The following is an 18,510-nucleotide window of genomic DNA, read 5'->3' as shown; positions in this document are numbered from 1 at the left end:
TCCACGTACAAACATACAATCTACCCTAATTGAAAGTCGCATTATCCTTGCCCTCTAGGCTATCGAAAAAGACCTAAAAATGTCTATACGAAAAGCAGCCTGAACCTTTGAGGTCCCTCGAACGACACTCTAAGACTGACGCGCTAGATGCGTCGCATAACCTAAAAGATAACTAAATTTAATAAAGATAACTATAACACAAGAGGAGGTAATTCTTAAATAAGTTATTAACCTAATTAATTAAGGGTTTCTTCTGTAATAAGAAGATATATAAGAAATAGCTGACTAACTTCTAAATATATATAATAGGATATATATAGGACCTTAATAAGTAGAGAACTTTATATAATATATCCCCTAATTAAAAATTTAATTTTAATATTAAATTAACTATTAGAAGGCTTTAGCTAAAGATCTTATAATTATATGAGGTTAGTTTATATTTATATAAAATATAATCATAAAATATAGAATATTTAATAGCAATATCTATAATTTTAATAAGACTAGGTTCCTAATAGGAATACTATTATATATAAAAGTTATTATAACGTCTAATTATAAGAGAAGGCTTTATATAAAGCAGCTTAATAATTAGGAATAGGTTTCTATTATTTAAGGTGTATATATAGATAGCTAGGTAATACCTCTATATATTATTATAAAAGGTAAATATCACCTCCTCTCTTAGTATACTAATAGCTAATTCCTAGCTATAGAATATATCTATCTAAGCAAAAATAGATAGATAATAAATAATATTAGCCTAAATTAGCTAAAGCATTTTAATTAGTATATAAAGACTTATATAAAAGCCTCTTATCACCTCTTAATCCTTAATAATTATAATAGCTATAAATTAACTAACTTTAATAAATACTATAAGTAATAAAGTATTATTACTCTTTATATACCTCCCCATTTATCGCATAAGCTCTAGCCTCTTAACATTAGGTGTTTTAGCTTCTTAAAATATTTACATAGCAAGGAAATCAAGAAGATAATATAGATATAGATTTTATATATTATTAAGAATAACTTCTTTCCTACTTTTAAAGCAGTATTCTTTACCTCAATAGGCAAAAAGAATATATAAGCTAGTTTTAGATAACCAGGCCTTATACCTTTTAACCCTAAAGTAGTTCTTTCTCACTTAGATTTTAAGCTAAAGATATTAATACTATTAAACTTATAGCTAAGCAGCTAAAGCTCTTAGGATATAAAAATACTAACTATAATACTAAAAGGTATATAAAATGCTTCCTCCCTTAAAAAGAAGATCTAAATATATTAAAATAACTTATTAACACTTTTATATAAAGTAGTTAACCTATAGGCAAAAAGTATTAATAAGTTAGCCTACTAACTAGCTCTTATTAAAACTAAGAACTATAGGCTTTATATAGTAAATAAAGTATTAAATAAGCGCTAAAAAGCAAAAAGACCTAATTATATCTTAGAGGGTTACTTAATACTACTAAAGTAGAAGCATTATAAATAGAAAAAAGTAGTGTTAATACTAGAGGAGAAAATAACCCTCAGAAAGAGGGTTATACAGAAGGTGCTAAACCACACGCGCAACGCTGTGGCAATTACAGAAAGTCTGGACATAACGCACGAACCTGTGAAGTAGTTTGGGATAGTGATGAGGAAGAGGATGATATATAGTTTTAATTGATTTCGTATGTTGTGGTTGAATTAACTTATACAAAAGGTTGAAAGGTAGAGGAAGGTGGCTAACTTGCTATGTTAGCTGACTTGCTATGTGAGTACGTTAGAGAAATATTTAAAATATACTATTTATAAAGTTTAATAATAATTATTTATAGAAAATGAAAAGGTATAATATAGTAATAATAAAAACGTTAAAGTTAATATTTATATTTAGAACTATATTAAGCTAATTAAGAAGTAACTTAATATTTATATAGTAGTTTAGAAAAAAGTATAGCTAATAGACTGTTTTTCCCTTTAGTAGCTAGTTATTTTTCTTATAAAGTTTTTTAATACTAAGGTTTTTATAAAGTTAGTAGATAAAACTTAATATTATATAGATAGAATATTATAAAGTTTATTTAATTACTTTTTATTTCTTTTCTTTAGTTAGTATTAACTTATTACTTTAGATTAAATAGGAGTATTAAATAGAGGTTAAGCTATAGTAGTATAAAGCTAAAAGTGTAGCTAACGAGGCCTTTATTATATATAATAGGGGTTTGCCCACCTCTATAGAGGACCTATTTGTTAAGCAATTTAAGCATTCATTTAATAGAAGACTCTTAGTTAGAGTTAGCTTAATACTTACATATTCTATTCTTGAAAGAGACTGAAAGCTTCTAGTTCCCATAATATACTTGATGAAACATCTACTTATTCTTGGAATCTAGAATGCAACTGATGTGGATCAATGAGCGCTCCACAAATCGCTCTCACCATACGTTCGTCCCTCCGACACCCGCGTTTATTCATTCTTGAAGTTGGCAAAATAGTCCGCCAACCTGATCTCCTTCTGTGAAAGACCCAAATGTTCTTTGCAGACACATATGTGATGATAAAAGAAACCTTCATTGTATTGAGAATGGCGGTATACCCGTAATTCGGCCTTCGACGTAGGGATCAACATGATGCAGTGTCTAAGCCAGTCCTCATGACATGTATTCGATCCGTCTTTGATAGCTAGGAATTAGTTTGAATCATTACTCTGCTACAGGCTGCGGGGATGCACTTGTATTGTCCTTTGTGGTTTGAATGCCGAAGCGCGTCTTGGGAGCTGGTGAGCGTGGCTTGAAGGACTCTTTGAATGAACCTCCCCAAACCTTCCCATTTAGGACTGAAGGTGAATTTGAAGAGGCTGATGGAGCTCCCCTTGCCTTTTTCATTTTGCGTGGCACGATTTTCTGCTTAGATTCCAGAGGAATACCCAAGGAGTAGACTCTACCTTTTACCGGGTCTCGAAAAGTGAACGTGTTCGTCTCTTGGGCAGCTGAAGGGGCCAGCGGCGCGGTTGCTGAAGTCGAGAGGCCGGGTACAGCTGTTGATGTTCCAAACAGCCCCGCGCCTGATGATACTTTCGAAACGTCTGCCTTGGGCTTTGGCATCTCTGGGATTCGTCTCAAGGGTAGTTGAAATGTTTGTGGCTGAGTGAAGGGTGGCGTGGCTCCAAAATCGTCTAGTGCCGAAGTCGGCCTGGTTGCCGTTCGAGTTTCATGAATGCTCTTCTTTGTAGACCTTAACTTTGCAACAGTTTATCTGGGTCGGAAGCGGCGACATACCTCGAGCCCCCGCTTCAGCTGCTTGATATCTTCCTCGAGCTGAGAGCGATAGCTGCGGATATACTCAGATTCCATAGCTATATGCGGGACTTTTCAATCAGTCATATCATTGACAAGCCTCGATGTGAACATTGAGGGGAGCTCTTGAATCAAGCAGCTCTCGATTGCGAGGTTAATGACGTTATCAGTGAATGGTCGCAAGGCAGACTAAATCGAGAGAAAGTTGGCCACGGTATTTGGGTACCAAGTGTGCCAAGCTTGCATCGTAAATGGTTTGCATGCCGTCAAAAATGACACCTACCCCATGCCAGTGAGCCGCTGAAGAAATTGTTGTAACATTGGTTTGTTGGCCCGAGATCGCCAAGTTCCCGGCTTGCGGGGTGGTGCGTTCAGCAATCGTCCTTCCCAAAGTCTCCTGGAAATCAGTGTCAAGCGGCAAAGCATAACCCTCCTTGTATTGCCGCATAATTTCTCCAAGTTTGTCTCACAGCAGGTCTTCTTTCTTGTCGAAGAAGGTGTCTACACAAGTGGATAGGATCGTATTCGTTGTGTTACTGGAGCCGTGCGATCCGATAATCTCCTCTAAAGCTTCGTCCACAAATGCCTTCAGAGTATATATGAGCTTCTCAATGTGAATTTCCACAATGCGCTTCCAAGGCGCAGATTGTTTCTGAAACAGCGGCATAACGATGTCCATATTGACAAAAGGGGGAAGATGTGTTCCCTGACTAGCAGCTGATTGTGTTTCCAGTTCAGAACTCAGGTCGGCCCACGCGACGATTTGAGGGCAAGTGACTTCATCGGTGTAAGTTTGGAGAAGTTCCTCAAGGTATGCAGGTGTCGCGTATTGCAGTGGGCCGGCATTCGGGCGTCCCATGACAAGTTGAGCAGAGCCAAGTGTGAGTAGAATATGCCGAAGGGCTCGGTTGAGATCTCGCAGCTGAGAACGGAGCTTTCTGTGTGTTCCATTAAAGCCACCGAAGAGCGGATCATCATAGTGGCCCCAGATGCCGTCGCGGGCAAGCTTTTGGAACCTTTCAGCTATGTTGATACATGTAAGGCAAGCTCGCATATCTTGCGGCGTGGTCCTCGGTTCTCCCAGCTGACTTAACTCAACTTCACGGTCGGATAGGCTTTCTTGAAAGTCTCCCAACAGCATGGGAACACCATTCTTGATGTGGTCGTGGAGCATACGCCTCAGCTTTGCCTGGAGATCTCGTACGCCTCGATCAGAGGCGGGAATTGATGACCAGAGACCTGATTCGAAGAATTCCTACTCGACAAACTCCCGCGGATCGAGGTCTTCGTCATCTTTGCGGTTGCATAGAACGTGCCAACCAAGGCCCAAGTTTCGAGCGGCCTCGCGGCTTCGAGCAATCTTCAGATACTCGTTCTCCTCTGGGGATCCTGGATGAATCAAGTCCGGCTTCGTGATGACTCCAAGGGTACGCTGCCCGGAAGGATCATACTTAGCTGCCTCTTGCACAATGGACTGACTTTCCAGTTCGTTTTCGGCAGAGATAACGGCCAGGATGATCCTGCTTGGCTTCTCCATGTAGCCTGCCACTAGGTTCATCATACTCGCCTCATCCTCGGTTGGGTGTGTTGATGCTGCCGTGGGGGAGAGGCCTGGGAGATCGACCTACGTTAATGGGTATAAGTTTGGGCCTTTCAATCTCCAGGCGTAAGACATCCAGAGAGAGATTGCGGCCCAATTCTGGAAGTCCGATCTGTTTCCCAATCTCTCCTATGAACTCGTCGATCTCCTTCCGGTTGAAAGTTGTGAGTTTCAGTGAGTGGGGCGATTTGGTGTTGTCTGCGAACTGAATCGTTGTAGTCACTACCTATTTGGCGCACCCCTCGGCGAAGGATCACCTCAGTCGCGAAACGGCCTTTAGCCACTGTCCCCGGGAGGCGGACATTTGCGATGGTTTCAAATACACTGGACTTGCCCGAAGATCGATCTCCGACAACAATTATCTGGGGTAGATCGGCGATTTTGCTGAGACCTAGAGGCAAAAGTTTGTCGACGGTGTCGAAAACGAGTTTTGTCTCGGTACTGTTTAGCTCATTCGGAGCAGCGAGGTCAAGAATATTGTTTGCCATTGCTATGATCCACGGATGCAAAGATTCTGGAGAAGACAGCATAAAATGCGATCTTGCTTCCGGCCAAATCAAATTATCGATAGTGATAGACTCATCCTCCCAGCGCGGCCTAGTGCTGATGGGCAATGTTGCAGACGCGACAGACGCGTTTGGTGGCCGGTCATACTCTTGGGCCTGGCGGTAGGGTCCATCAAGGGGCGTTGTCAGGGGTACGCGAAGGGGTAATGGAAAAGAAAAGAGTCCTCGCTCGTTGATGAGAACATGAAGTGCTGGAGAAACCGCGCGCCAACCAAAATTGTATCAAGAGAAGCATTTTGAAGTTGTCGAGACAGATTTCATGAGTGCTGATACCAACTGTTCTTTTTATGGATTCTCTCGCATGCCAATGAGGTCTATCTCGGCGTATGTGGCACCGACGAAGGGCGACCCCTCTTCTTGTATCATAGTCTCGTAAAGAGCTTGATACACGCCATACCCAAAGAGCAATCCACCAACTATGAAGTTGATCATGAAAGCAGCGATGAGAATCAAAGCGTAGCGACTGTATTACGTGTTAGTCCTGAAGGTTCGGGTGCCGCAGGGTAATCGCGGCAAAGGGAACAGCAGTCATCGAGGAGTAAATTGAAAAGTGCTTACGCCTTGGGGTGTTTGATCTCCTCTTGAGTCTCAGCCTGCTCTTCGACTCTCCCATTGTTGTCTCCGGTTGGTGTAGCACCCATCTTGATAACGGCAGTATTTATTGGCATCGCACTTGAATGAAAAGATTGCGTCAAACGAGGCCATACTCAGAGCTATGTGCAGATATTGGTAGAGGGTGGCGGGATGGTTGTTGATGATATACAGAAGTCAAGGTTACGGAGTTGACGATTTGTCGAATATTTAAATAGCCGTTCAGCTTCTTTGAACTCAGCTGTTGACTCACACTCTTCCGCTTGGACTAAAACCCACCTGCACTTCAGCTAGATTCGTCGGCAGGCAGGAGAGCGCAATATTTCCGCCCTGAATATGATCACGTCCAGGATTTATTTCCGGTCTCAGACAAACTAGTGTCTACTCCTTGCCGTTTTGTGTCAATTGGTTTACGCAACAGCCTGCCAAATGCGCACTCTGTTCTGCTGCCCGCGTACTTTCATTTGTATCCCTGTCTCCACCGATTCCAGCAAATCAACGCTTGTTGCTCTGTGAACCGAGGCGTCCTTCTCTCGGTTCTTTCTAGCTTGCTTAAGCGGGATTGGCTAGCAGATCTTCTACCTTATAGTGCTCAGTTCAGATTCAGCAAACCTGGAAGATCGGATCGTTAGGGAGTCACTTCCAAAGCATTTCTTTTGAAGAATACATCGTGCCTGTGTTTACTGATAAAGCGCTCCGCTCATATACTTCAGACCGGTATCGCAAGCAACTGTGACGACGGTCTTCCCAGGGCCAAGCTCCTTCGCCAGCTGAATAGCAGCAACAACGTTCAGTCCAGTTGAGGTTCCAGTGAGTAGGCCCTCTTCTTTGGCAAGTCTACGGCACATCTTTCGTGCATCTTCTTCAGGGATACCGCGGGCCTCATCATAAAGTGACTTATCCAGCAATGGAGGAAAGAATCCTGGGCTGATTCCTTCTACACCATGAGTGCCTCCATGCCCCTTGGTAATCACCGAAGACAACTCTGGCTCAAGAACAACAATGTGCGTCTTAGAATCTGACGCCTTGAGTACCGTGGCCGTTCCCATGATTATGCCAGCCCCGCCAGTGGCACCGCAGAAAGCGTCAATGCCTTGCGGGAAACTGGGCCAAAAGCTCTTGCCCCAAACTCTTGTATCCCACAATGCCATCGGCATTCCTGAACTGATTGGCGGCGTAATAACTCTTGTCTTCTTCAGCGAGTGTCTTTGCACGCTCCACCATCTTTGGGAAGAGGTCCGGGGTGATCTTGCCTGTCGGGCTGTGGACAATGTCGACGTCAGCGCCAAAAGCAGCCATCGTCCTCAGCTTTTCGGCAGCGAAAGCGTTTGAGCAGACTGCACGAAAGCCGTATCCTTTGAGGGTGCAAACGAAGGCCAGTGATGACCCGGTACTGCCTCCGGTGGCCTCGACAACTGTCATGCCAGGCTTAAGATCGCCTCTCCGCTCGGCCTCCTCGATGATGGCTCTCGCCATACGATCTTTGTAAGAGCCGCTTGGGTTCAGGTATTCCAGCTTGACGTAGACGTCGGCGCAGCCTTCAGGAACAACTTTGCGGAGACGGACGCATGGTGTTCTGCCTATGACATCCAGAACGCTGTCAACCGGTGATGAAATGGACAACCCGGACACTGTGAATACGGAATTTCAGTGAATGAAACTCGCAAAATATGTAATCTTGACGACAATACTAAGAAGTTTATAGGTTGCAGACGATGCTTCCGAGGTAGGATTATTACGAATTAGAGAATTGGTGTAAAGAAATTCCCTCTAGTAAGCATTACTTAGTAGTCGGATTTGATGACTCTTGTCGCCAAGTTTGCTCCACATATCCGCCATCTGGGCATTTTGATTCGCTTGAGTCGTCGATCCTCCGCGGACATAGAACATCAGTCCCGCAACGACGCCTTTTGATTGACACTTCAATATCCGGACCTTTTTGTACTCAGCATACAACGGTGCTTGTGGATGTATGTCAGACGCCGTGCAGATTCAAACGCCGAGCTCGTAGTGGAATCTAGCATGATGAGATGTCGCCTTGCCTCATCAAGGTCTGGTTCGACTCTCCATACAGAAAGACTGGTGAGTGAGTTACCTTCTGAACCAAACACGAACTGTGATCTTGGAGTATCGCAATCGAGTATGGCCTTAAATGTCTCCTCTTCATTGTCAGTCTCAATGGAGATAAAAGGCCAGAAGATGGGTCATTCACGCAGATGCCAGCTGCATCCAAACTCAGGTCATGGAGCAAGCATTCGCCTACATCTCGCCCAGAGGAAATCTCCGGACCCGCCGGGTAGATCCGCCACGGGCGCAGCACAGCGCGAGCATATGGTATTTGCATTAGCGTCGCCGTACAAGATACCTCTCGGTACAGTCCACTTTTGGTTGGTGCAGTTTGATGAAAGTGAGTTCACCTAGAGAGGTCTAATTTCACCACCTATAATGCTGGATATCACCAGGATGGGCGGCACGAGGTGAGGGATGCATTCCTCGGCTTAATAAAGCGGCTACAGGAAACACGCTGAATATCCCGATTGTGGTATGCTCCGGAATTCGGTGTTTATCCCGCAAGCATCTCCTGCTATTATTTGTTTCCCAATATTGGAGGAGGAAACACGCCCTAGGCATGAGCCGACCCCTGTCCAGAAGCTTCGCGGGCAGTCTCAGTGCCCACCACCGGAACAGCATGAAACCACCACACCCCACAGGACAACTCGGCAAACCGTGCTCTATCTTTGATAAACTACAGAGAAACATCCGGGGAGACGCAAGCCCCGCTTCTTACGATTGGGATTATTGCGACTGAAGGAAGGTCCAGTGCTATCTCGGCGTTATAAGTGCCGAATTAAGTTCAACATGCTTTGAGCTCAAGCTCAAGCTGAAAGCTCTGGTAGCTTTGGAGCTAGAAATCATGTCATTCGGGATGAAGCTCGAGAAATGTGATAAGCGCGGTCGATTAATTGCTGTCTTGGGCATGGATGATCTGCCATTCAACAGCTCATGCGAGCTTTCAATGGCGACAGAAAAGGTACTCACCCTCCTAGTCATGTCATATCAATTGAGTTCCTCCTCGATACAGGAACGATTCAGACCGGTTCACCACATGCAGGACAAAAGCTTACTTAACTTAGGACAGATCGCCAACGCTCTAGCTCAATGACAGCGACATGCAGATCACCCGTAGCATATTCTCTTTCTTTTTCCGACCCCTCGATAATTATAGATACCTGCACGTCGGTTATCCGGATCGCTGTCTGGAAGACTCCCGGACCTATCTGATGATAACGGCGAGTCGGTTCGTGACCATGTAGAAACATCATCGAGCCATGTCGGCGCCGGAGCTGTCAATCAGTGTTGATGAAACCGTCGATCGCCCGTTGTTTGCTGTCGAGTGCCGCAATCCCGAGTTCAGATGGGGAAATTGTCCGGGCTTCACGGGCAGAAAACGACCCTCGGTCTTCAAATTCAACGATAACGAGTGCATTAGATCGAGTGTCCCCCGCTCACTGTGACACGCTTGCGCAAGAGGGATGGCAGAGGAAATCTTCGCCGACTTCCCGCCCCAGTACGACAGGCTCGCATCACAACAGAGTCCATCCTGTATTTAGCCTCAAACAAGGTTTCTGTCGCTCATCGGAAGTCGAGTTTGAGTTTTACTTACTGCAGGCACTGCAGCCTCACTGGCTCGGGATCAGAGGAGGTGAAACCATCTCCAAAGTGACGCACCGAACATCAGATGGGGTTCCGTGCCGCCACGCATCGCCAAGAATAGGTTTCCTGACTGGGGACTTACAACAACGGCCAATATTTATGGTAGAATCCCCATCTCGGTTCCTTGGCGTCAACCGCCATCCGTCTCACTGGTCTTGTGCTCGACGTGTTTAGCGATCCCGCTAACGCTTCAAGAGCCGACGAGGCTGAGCGCTTCACCACCAAGGCATTGACTAGAAACGGATTACACAAGTCGGATCGTCGGTAACACGGTACGTGGACCATTACTTGGACCTGTCAACACCCTGGATGCTAGTTGACAAATGCCTCGTCTTGTTCTTCTTACTTTTCACACTCATTGAGCAAAGACTTCATCGCAAGCAACGGATGCTAATATCTCACAGTTGTCATTGACAGAAACGTGAAAACAAGATGACTCGTCTTGCTTTGGCCCGCAGGAGGTCGCCTCCGTCTAATCTGATTCTCGATGTTGATTCTCAACACGAGAGACGACAGGGACCACCGCCTCCTCCTGGGAGACCGGGCCCTCCGCCGCCAAACGCGCCAGGTCCTCCCCCTCCAGGGCCACCGCCGCCTCCTCCTCTTTCACCTGGATCACCACCGCCACCCCCGGATGGAGGACCACCGCCGCCTTCCCCGGATGCCCCTCCTCCATCTCCAGGTACTCCACGAACTCCACGACCTCCAGGAACCCCTCCTCCTCCACCTCCTGAAGGGCCACCTCCTCCACCACCTCCCCCTGAAGGGCCGCCGCCGCCTCCTCCTCCTCCGGGACCTCCAGGACCTCCCGGGCCTCCAGGGCCTCCTGGGCCACCTGGACCGCCGCCTCCCCCGCCACCGCCTCCTCCAGGTCCACCCGGCCCCCCTGGACCTCCAGGACCGCCTGGTCCTCCACCACCACCTCCGCCTCCACCGCCGCCGCCAGTCACTGTTACGATGGTACCAAGCTCAGAGGGCCCGAGAACAACAGTTTTTGTCACTGTTACCCCTGCGCCTGTCACAGTGACTGCTGCGTTGGTTCTTCCAACTCCTGCCCCTGATTTGAGGAATGATGGTGGTCCTCGAAGACTTCAGCCAACCACGCCAGATCTCGGTCTCAACCAAAGCTTCATAGTCGTATCCAGCGAAGCCATTTTCGGTTTCTTGGCTGGAATCGGTAAGTCAGGTCTTCTATCATATACCCATGTCGGTTTGCTGATAGTATGAAAACTTAGTGGCGACATGGCTTCTCATCGTTGCTGGTCTCGCAATTTGGCGGAAGGCTAAGCGTCGCGCGCGACGCAAGTTAGACGAGTTTCAGTGAAGAGAGTTGAGGTTCTTCAAATAATGTTCGCGACATCCGTTCCTAATTTGTAATACGGATATCTGTCCTAATGTCACGGATGAGGGTTGTGTACGATAGGATAGGTTGAGGGCATTGTAATTCTACCTAGATTGATCTACACCTGGTCACACGTAGTTGAGCTGATTCATCTGCAAAGGAACTGTTTCCCAAAAAAGATAAAGACCGCGAGTACGACGCATCAATCAATCGCGGCGACGTCCTTCAACGGAGATGCCAGTCTTAATGACCGCCGGCGCATGACCCGTTTCCCTTGACTCAGACCACCGGGGAATCTCTTGAAACCAAATACTCCCACCCGAATACTGTCTGGTACGATGAAGACGAGGCCCACCCGATTCCACCAGTCACGAAAAAGAGAAGAAGTTCGGTTGAAACCTTGTTTGTTGTTCTGGTGTCTGAGCGAAACTTTCTACACTTAAGCAAAAAGCCAAGTTTCTTTTTTGTTTTTATTTATAGCGGAACCCCTGAGAATGGGACGAACCTAAAGCCAGGATCGATCGCGCTCTGATTCTCCCACACCACAACGTTTGGCGGGGTCATCCCAAACCCCGTGCTGTGCAGCTGCTTGAGTTGAGTTGATCTGCACATAGGAAACTCACGTCATTTTTAAGTCTTGCGTTTACGTCAAGGAGTATCTTATTTCTTTCTACGGTGTTGGGTTCGTCCACTGAGCTGGGAACCTTCGGATTTCCACGACGCTGGTCAACTAACTGTGGTGAAACGAGAGCATTTTTGAGAATGTTGTCCACGCCGGACTCACAAGCTTTTGAAATTGTGTTGAATCAAGTCTTGCTAATCGAGAAGAATTTGCTGTATATTTGAATCGAAACGAGTAGTCCAAGTTTTGCCCTTCATCTATAGGCCGTACGTAGTCTTTGCCACTTTTCGAGGGCAATTCGGGTAATAACGCTCAAAATTGAGAAACTCAAAGAAATGCGTGAAAACTGGTAAAACAAAAGCTTTCCCCGATTCTAAGGCACACGAATTACCATACCCTTCTAAATTACCTTTCTAATCAAAGCCAAGATTAATTCGAAGACTGTACTTCCAGCCTTCACCAGGCCCTGCTATTTCGACCAAAAAGTTCGGGAAAACGGAGTTGATAGCCTCTTCGCGTTGAAACCCTCGCACAGTCCCAAAGTTGCATCCGTGGCTAATGCTCGCAGTAGATAAAATGCGATCTCTGATCCAGCCAAGCCACTTACCTTGACTCGCTTGGATGACGGGGAAATGATTTTGCCCAGTGTACTCCAAGAACTCCAGACTCTCGTGGACACCGGCACCTTGCAGCATTGCGCACGTTTCCCTCACGTTGACCTCCAAGTTTTTGAAGTCAACTACGGAGTCCTTATCCCCGGCCAGAATCAACAAAGGGCCTTTGAAAGGCTTTCTCCCAACGGTGGTTCTCTTCTCGAAGTCCAACACAGTCGGCTGCTCCGTCCAGCCGTGGTATGCCAGCTGACCTAATGGGATGCCGATGCCTGAGATTCCTTTCGTGGGTAGACAGCCTTGTACAGCCTCCTGGGCATTGACCCATCTGTCGCGTCCGGCCTCGGTCAATCCGGACAGGTTGAATCCCGGATACGCCGCCGTTATCCCTTTTGCCAAGGACGGCTGGAGGCTCAAGAAGGTGTTGGTCCATAACTGGGTCTTGTTTGCCTGATGATCTTCTATGGCCTTCCTGGTCTGGTTGATTATATCTGTTGGCGGTGCAAAGGCAACAGCGCCTTTTAATCCTGGAATGGGCTTGTCGACCAGCCTTTCTGTGAACGACCATACGGCGGCAGCACCCTGGGAGTGGCCCATGGCAACAAATGGCCCAACAGGGCTGAGATGCTCAGGAAAAGCATTGCGTGCGGCAACAATGGCGTTTGCAACGTCGTTAGCATGGGCAGGTGCCGCAGCCCAGGGATGGCCGATGTTGTCGCCGTTGGGAAGCTTTGCAACACCCAGACCTGCGTAGTCCGGTGCTACCACGACGTAACCCTGGAGAGCGAGTAGGTATGGAACTTGGAAGTGATACTGCAGGTTTCGGTAGGAACTCGGTGCACATGGCGCCAAACCTCCTGAGGTGCCATGTGCCCATGCGACCAAAGGCCAATAGGTCGAGTTTGATGAATCAGAGTCCAGAGCTTTGAGCGGGCTTGAGGGCCACAGGATGTACGCTGATGCGGGAATTATGGTACCGTTGAGGTCTTCAGTCGTGTACATCATTCGGGACATGGTCAAGGGTGCTGGTACGGTGTAGCTCGTCAAATTCGTAGTCGGCTCAAGGGACAAGACGGTGCCTGGCACCATGGTGTTGGAAAAGTTGGTCGGAACCTCATAAAAGGAGAAGTCTGAAGCTCTTTGTGACTTTTCCCAGGAGGAAACGCGGAGGACGAGCTCTTTGCAGGTATCATCACAGGTTGTGCTAGCGTTCAGGCTGGTAAGGTTAAGGTCGGTTGCAGCTTGGGCCACCAAAATGGTTGCCATCGCGGCGAGAAGTAGTTGTAGTCGCATGTTAACCGTGAACGTATTGGGTGGTATTTTCGTAGGTCTTTATCGTTGACAGAGTTGGTCAAGATGCATGCAAGGGTGAGTGGATAGTAGCTTGTGATTATCTGGGTGGACAGATTGCGCTTGGGAGCCTGACTTCTGGCATGATTAATATGCTCTTTAACTTATATAGTTTATGTAGTATTGCTGTTCAAACGACGCACCCAGCAACCCAACCAATTATCACGAGTCGCACATATTGCACCGACTTCAAAAGCTCGGCTAGAATCTGAACCGAATCGGTGGGATTCAAGACATTCTGTATCAAGAACGGGTGATTCAGCGTCCCGAGTGCTGACGCGCTACTGCTCGACGGCCTGTCAGATGCTAGGTATCATACAAAATAGACCATAGACTGTGGCTGAAGCTATGGCATAAGCTGAGTCTAGCTGAGCATGCAGAATGATGTCAGAAACGGGTCGCATTACTCTTCGGGCACAACTCGTCTTCGTCGTTGGTTTCTGAGCTAGTTCTGGAACACTCAACTTCCTAAATGAGAACCACCTCAGTCAAACTTGCGTCTGAGCCGATAGCCTCTCCATGCATCATTCCATGCACGTAGCACTCCCCCACAAGTCGAAACCTCCCACCATCCGTCTTCCTCATCACGAACGGCACATGACAATTCTCCAGGACATACACTTGGTCCCCAACTTTGGCATGCCCAAGGAATAATCCCAGATGGCCCTTCTCGGTGACGCCCAACTTCCGATTCTTCAACGCATTAACCATCGCCGTGCGAAGCTCTTGGAAAGTATCCCCAGCAGATCCCACCTTGTGGTTATTCAGCCTCTCCAACTCTAGCCTGCCTTTTCCTTTGGGCATCTTCTGCCGCGCGGTATAGGTCTGTCCAGAGATGGAAGGTTCCATGCCAGTTGACGCGTCCAGCAAAAGGCTGATGATCTCTTCGTACGACTCTGGACACTTCTGCTTCCCGGTGTCGTTTCTCCCCGCCACGAGAGTCTGACACAGCGCAGAGAATAGCGTGTGCGGCTGCGGGTACGTCACCATCTCAGAAACAAACTTCCAGACCTCGAGCAGTGTCTGATTCCCATTCATTGGGTTTTCGAACGTAAGATCAGGGTTCTCGATAACCCAACTGGTTGTAGAGATGGTATCGACGAGGAACCCTTTCACAGACATCTCGTCGCCTCGTACAGGCAACCGTTCCCAGTCTTTGAAATCCTCGCTAATCCACATCTTCCGCTCAAATCTCCCATGGGCTCTGTAAATCCCCTGGGAAGCAGTCGTGTATCCCAACGCAACTGTCAGACGAGGCCTGCTCCAATCCGGGACCCAAGAGGGCAAATGGGGTGAATCATGGTCCACGCACGCCAGGACCTCGTGCAGTGCCCATCTCGTGGGGTGTTGAGAAACATGGTGCGCCACGACTTGCTGGTACAGCTTCGCAGCAGGGAAGTCGTCCGCGTAGCTGACCTTCACCGCGGCCTGATGATCCTCGTTGACCACCCCAAGCAATCCATACACCTTGTCTCTCGAATTATAGCACTGCGCCCCACGGGACTGCACGAGCAGCGGCACCAGCGTGTTATCGCTGTCTTGGGCTGACTGCTTCATCCGGTGAAGCTGCCACGCCAGCTCGCACATGTCTCGATCATCCGTTTTACTATCATTCGTAGCCTCCTTTGCAACCGCTTTTCCAGCATCCTTGGCAGCCTCCTCAACAGCCCACTCAGGAGCCTTCTTCCGCAGCCACGCAGAGATTCCAGTCGTGACAAGTTGCATGCACCCGCTGGATAGATTCTCCCAAGTGATGAGCGAGTCACCACAAGCAACCCATGGATCCCTCGACAAAATGACCTCTTGGATGATCCAGACCCTCGTAAACCACTCCCGTGACAGCAACTTCCATAGAGCACGCCAATCGTGTGAATCAGGTTCCGGCAGGCCGATCCTCTTGAACTCCTTCGGGTCAATATCGTCTTCCGTCGTGAACTGCAACCGGATGTTGACCTCCTCGAGGAGCTCGATCGCCACGTCAGAGCCTTCGCCCGCTTCGCCGAGCCAGATCGCAGTATTGGTGGCACGCTGGTAGATTCTTGACATCAGGGGGATCTGCTGCCCCTTTTCGTCGTTGTTGCCCTGGTCAATGCAGATCTGATCGATCCACAACATCACAGACTCGTCTTCTTTACGGAAATGGAGGAGGGCCGACTCGAGAGACTTGGTGATTGTTTTTTTGTGGCCGTCGCATTCGATCATTGCGTCGACGATGTTATCGCCCCAGGTATAGCTCAACGCAGTGTAGGATATTGGGGTAACGAGATCGTCCATCGAGAGCGCGTAGCGCACCCTGATGAAGGACTGGTTGTATGGTTCGGGGTCGACGTATTCGACCGAGCAGTGGTGTAGAAAGCCTCGGAGCTTATCCCCCTTGGTACCCGGCTTGACCTCGAGGACTCGTATCTCGTACGGATCGATGATGGGCCTGTACGGTTTCTGCTGGCCATCATCACAGGGTCGGACTGGGACCGTCTTCGTCTTTGCCCATTCGCGCACCTTTGCTCTCGTTTCTTCCGGTACCCAGTCGTGATCGTCAATCTTTGCAAGCTCAAACTCCCTGCCAATATCATATCCGGTCCAGTATTCACGTTCCCCCGCAATTTGGAAGAAGTCTGCGGTCGCATCGTCCATCGCGTAGTGGGGCGCGCAACTTAGCGCAGAGTCGGAATGAAGTTGATAGGCCGAGGATCCCTCAGCGTGGAGAGAGGACCGGGCCGTCGATGGCTTCTTATTGTCTGCAGACCCTGTGCTTACCGTTACGAATACCCATTCTCGTGCAGCTAGACCATGCCACTCCAAGTGGGTGCTTACAGGGCGTGAATCGGCGGTATTTGAGCGAATGAAAATCCGCCATCCTGAGAAGCCAAGATGTGGCTGCTGAGCTGCTTCTAGCTGCGGAAGGGAACCACTCGGCAAGAAATGAGAATGCGACATCATGTCAGGCTCCGGGGAAAGGGTTGAAGTTGACGGTTTCTAATACACGTATCTTTGGGAGATCCAGCGACGAGAATCTGGCCTCTTAGAAAATGACCATCAGAATAGACTGGTACGCCACAAGAAACCAACCTTCAAAACCTTTATGCGTCAAAGCTTCGGAAATATGAGAATTGATGGAGTTCTCCCATCCTCGTCGCCAAGCCTGAGCTACTGGAATGGCGCATGTGTAGGAACATTCGTGCAGATAAACAAGTCTCAGCCTGATCTAATTCTACGCGCATCGGTGCAATGTCACTTTCTTCATAAGTCTGAGTACTTGAATAAGATGATAGATTCTTTTCTTAGGATTCCAGAGCCAAGTTGTCCATAATCGACGATGCCTAATCCTCAACCGGCATTCAATCTTTCCAGAAGCCAACTCCGAAAATTTCTCAATGATGCATAGCAACTTCATCAAGATTCATGGGTTTTGTGTGAGCTGGAAGTTAATCACATTCCCAATTTCTGAATCAGTACTGCGACTGGTCCAATTCAGTTCCCTTCCAAATGATTCCAGCTTCTGTTATCGCACTCAGTCAGTGTGAAAGGCGATGGACTTAAATTCGAGCCGATGCTTGCCCTCTGGGCAGATAGCTTTCACAAGATAATAGCGATGACGGCAGCTATAGAGTTTCAATAATCTCAGCTGTTTCCAAGGTGGCGGAGAAGACCTACGGAATCGTATTTCAACATTCCAGAAAGGATAACTATGCACAACAAGCCTGCCACTTACAAAGGCTGAAGGTCATCACATCGGGATTGATCATCACCTTTAATTGTGTAGTGAAGGGGTCAAAACATTAATATCTGATGTCCGCTGTCTAAGTTGTGTATCCCACCGCCGGGGTCGTTGACGCTGAAAAAACAAGAGGCAACCTAACCTCAACCATACTTCACCACAGTCCCAAACCCCTCGAGCCCTCCAACAGTCCGAAAAACTCCCACTTCTCCATCAAAGACAAGAAAAGCCTAGTGATGCCAAAAAGTTCTCCCACCGCACACCAGAGCGCCACACGCGCCGCCTTCGCCGCGCCAGCCGTGCCGAGATCTCTAAGCGCCGCCATGGTTGTCGTATCTTCAGGCTTCCTCTGCTCAGGGGTAGATCTCATATAGACCAGCCACTTGTCCCGAACCACCGCCAAGATTGCATACATCGCCACGAAGGCGCAGAGCTGCCACAGTCTGATGGTGCAGCATTGACTAGACGCTGCCCATGGCCCTCGCGGTCAGAAGGCGAAGCCATATCATCGCGTCGACCCTCCTTTTGCTCGTCGTCGTATTTGGCGGGTTCCGGCTGCTGCGTACCAGATGAAGGCGCTGGATCGGTGACAGCGGAGGCCTGATCGTGATGGACGTCCTCGGCAGAAGACACCTCAGACGAGGCGATGAAGACGTACTCCCCCTCATCGTCGGCGGCAGAGTCCGGCTGCTGCGCCTCAGTCCCAGAAAAAAGCCTCGAACGCATAGCGCGGGCTTCCCAATCAGAAGGCGCCTCACTGAGTCGATGGCGATGGTGACGCTCGGTGGTGACTGTCGAGATAAGCTTGAGGTCCTCGTAGGGCGACATAACTGTACGGAAGTGTTTGTGTGGACGGATCTTGAGGTGTCTAAACAAAGTGCGAAGTTTGTTGTTTGATTTGTACAAGCGTTGGAATGAAGCAATCGAAGTGTGTAGACTGTCGATCAATCGATGGCACTAAAGGGAAGTTCGAGAGGAGAGGGCTGGGAGACAGTCAGCCTTATATGACCATGGGACGGATTTATTGCGGAGATGGAACAGGTTGAAAGGGTACGAGATCAATATTGAGAACCTCTTCGGCAGTTCAGGCAGCCATGGTGTGTCCA

At 48.1% G+C, this 18,510-nt stretch overlaps 4 protein-coding genes across 4 annotated transcripts; 1 reads left to right on the top strand and 3 right to left on the bottom strand.

Annotated features, from left to right (window-relative positions):
* Nucleotides 1-3,756: 3,756 nt before the first annotated feature.
* Nucleotides 3,757-5,378, bottom strand: mxe (Interferon-induced GTP-binding protein MxE; the record flags this gene model as incomplete). The annotated part of the gene is made up of 4 exons (XM_037329234.1): nt 3,757-4,306; nt 4,550-4,863; nt 4,919-5,095; nt 5,148-5,378. 4 exons carry the CDS (start codon nt 5,376-5,378, stop codon nt 3,757-3,759), a joined length of 1,272 nt encoding a protein of 423 aa, XP_037172138.1.
* A 4,870-nt stretch (nt 5,379-10,248) lies between these two features.
* On the top strand, nt 10,249-10,788 carry CGCA056_v013991 (uncharacterized protein; the record flags this gene model as incomplete). The annotated part of the gene is made up of 1 exon (XM_037329233.1): nt 10,249-10,788. One exon carries the CDS (start codon nt 10,249-10,251, stop codon nt 10,786-10,788), a length of 540 nt encoding a protein of 179 aa, XP_037172481.1.
* Nucleotides 10,789-12,138: 1,350 nt separating this feature from the next.
* CGCA056_v013990 (uncharacterized protein) lies at nt 12,139-13,629 on the bottom strand (the record flags this gene model as incomplete). Its single annotated transcript, XM_037329232.1, has 1 exon — nt 12,139-13,629. The coding sequence occupies one exon, from the start codon at nt 13,627-13,629 to the stop codon at nt 12,139-12,141; it is 1,491 nt and encodes a 496-aa protein (XP_037172482.1).
* A 525-nt stretch (nt 13,630-14,154) lies between these two features.
* het-6-9 (Heterokaryon incompatibility protein 6, OR allele) lies at nt 14,155-16,320 on the bottom strand (the record flags this gene model as incomplete). Its single annotated transcript, XM_037329231.1, has 1 exon — nt 14,155-16,320. The coding sequence occupies one exon, from the start codon at nt 16,318-16,320 to the stop codon at nt 14,155-14,157; it is 2,166 nt and encodes a 721-aa protein (XP_037171932.1).
* Nucleotides 16,321-18,510: the final 2,190 nt, after the last annotated feature.

This window comes from Colletotrichum aenigma (genome assembly GCF_013390185.1).
Source record: "Colletotrichum aenigma strain Cg56 chromosome Unknown KSG_Cg56_contig10, whole genome shotgun sequence".
In the NCBI taxonomy this organism is placed as follows: domain Eukaryota; kingdom Fungi; phylum Ascomycota; class Sordariomycetes; order Glomerellales; family Glomerellaceae; genus Colletotrichum; species Colletotrichum aenigma.
Note: the sequence above shows the minus strand (reverse complement) of the source record. Positions and strands in the feature narration are given on the sequence as shown.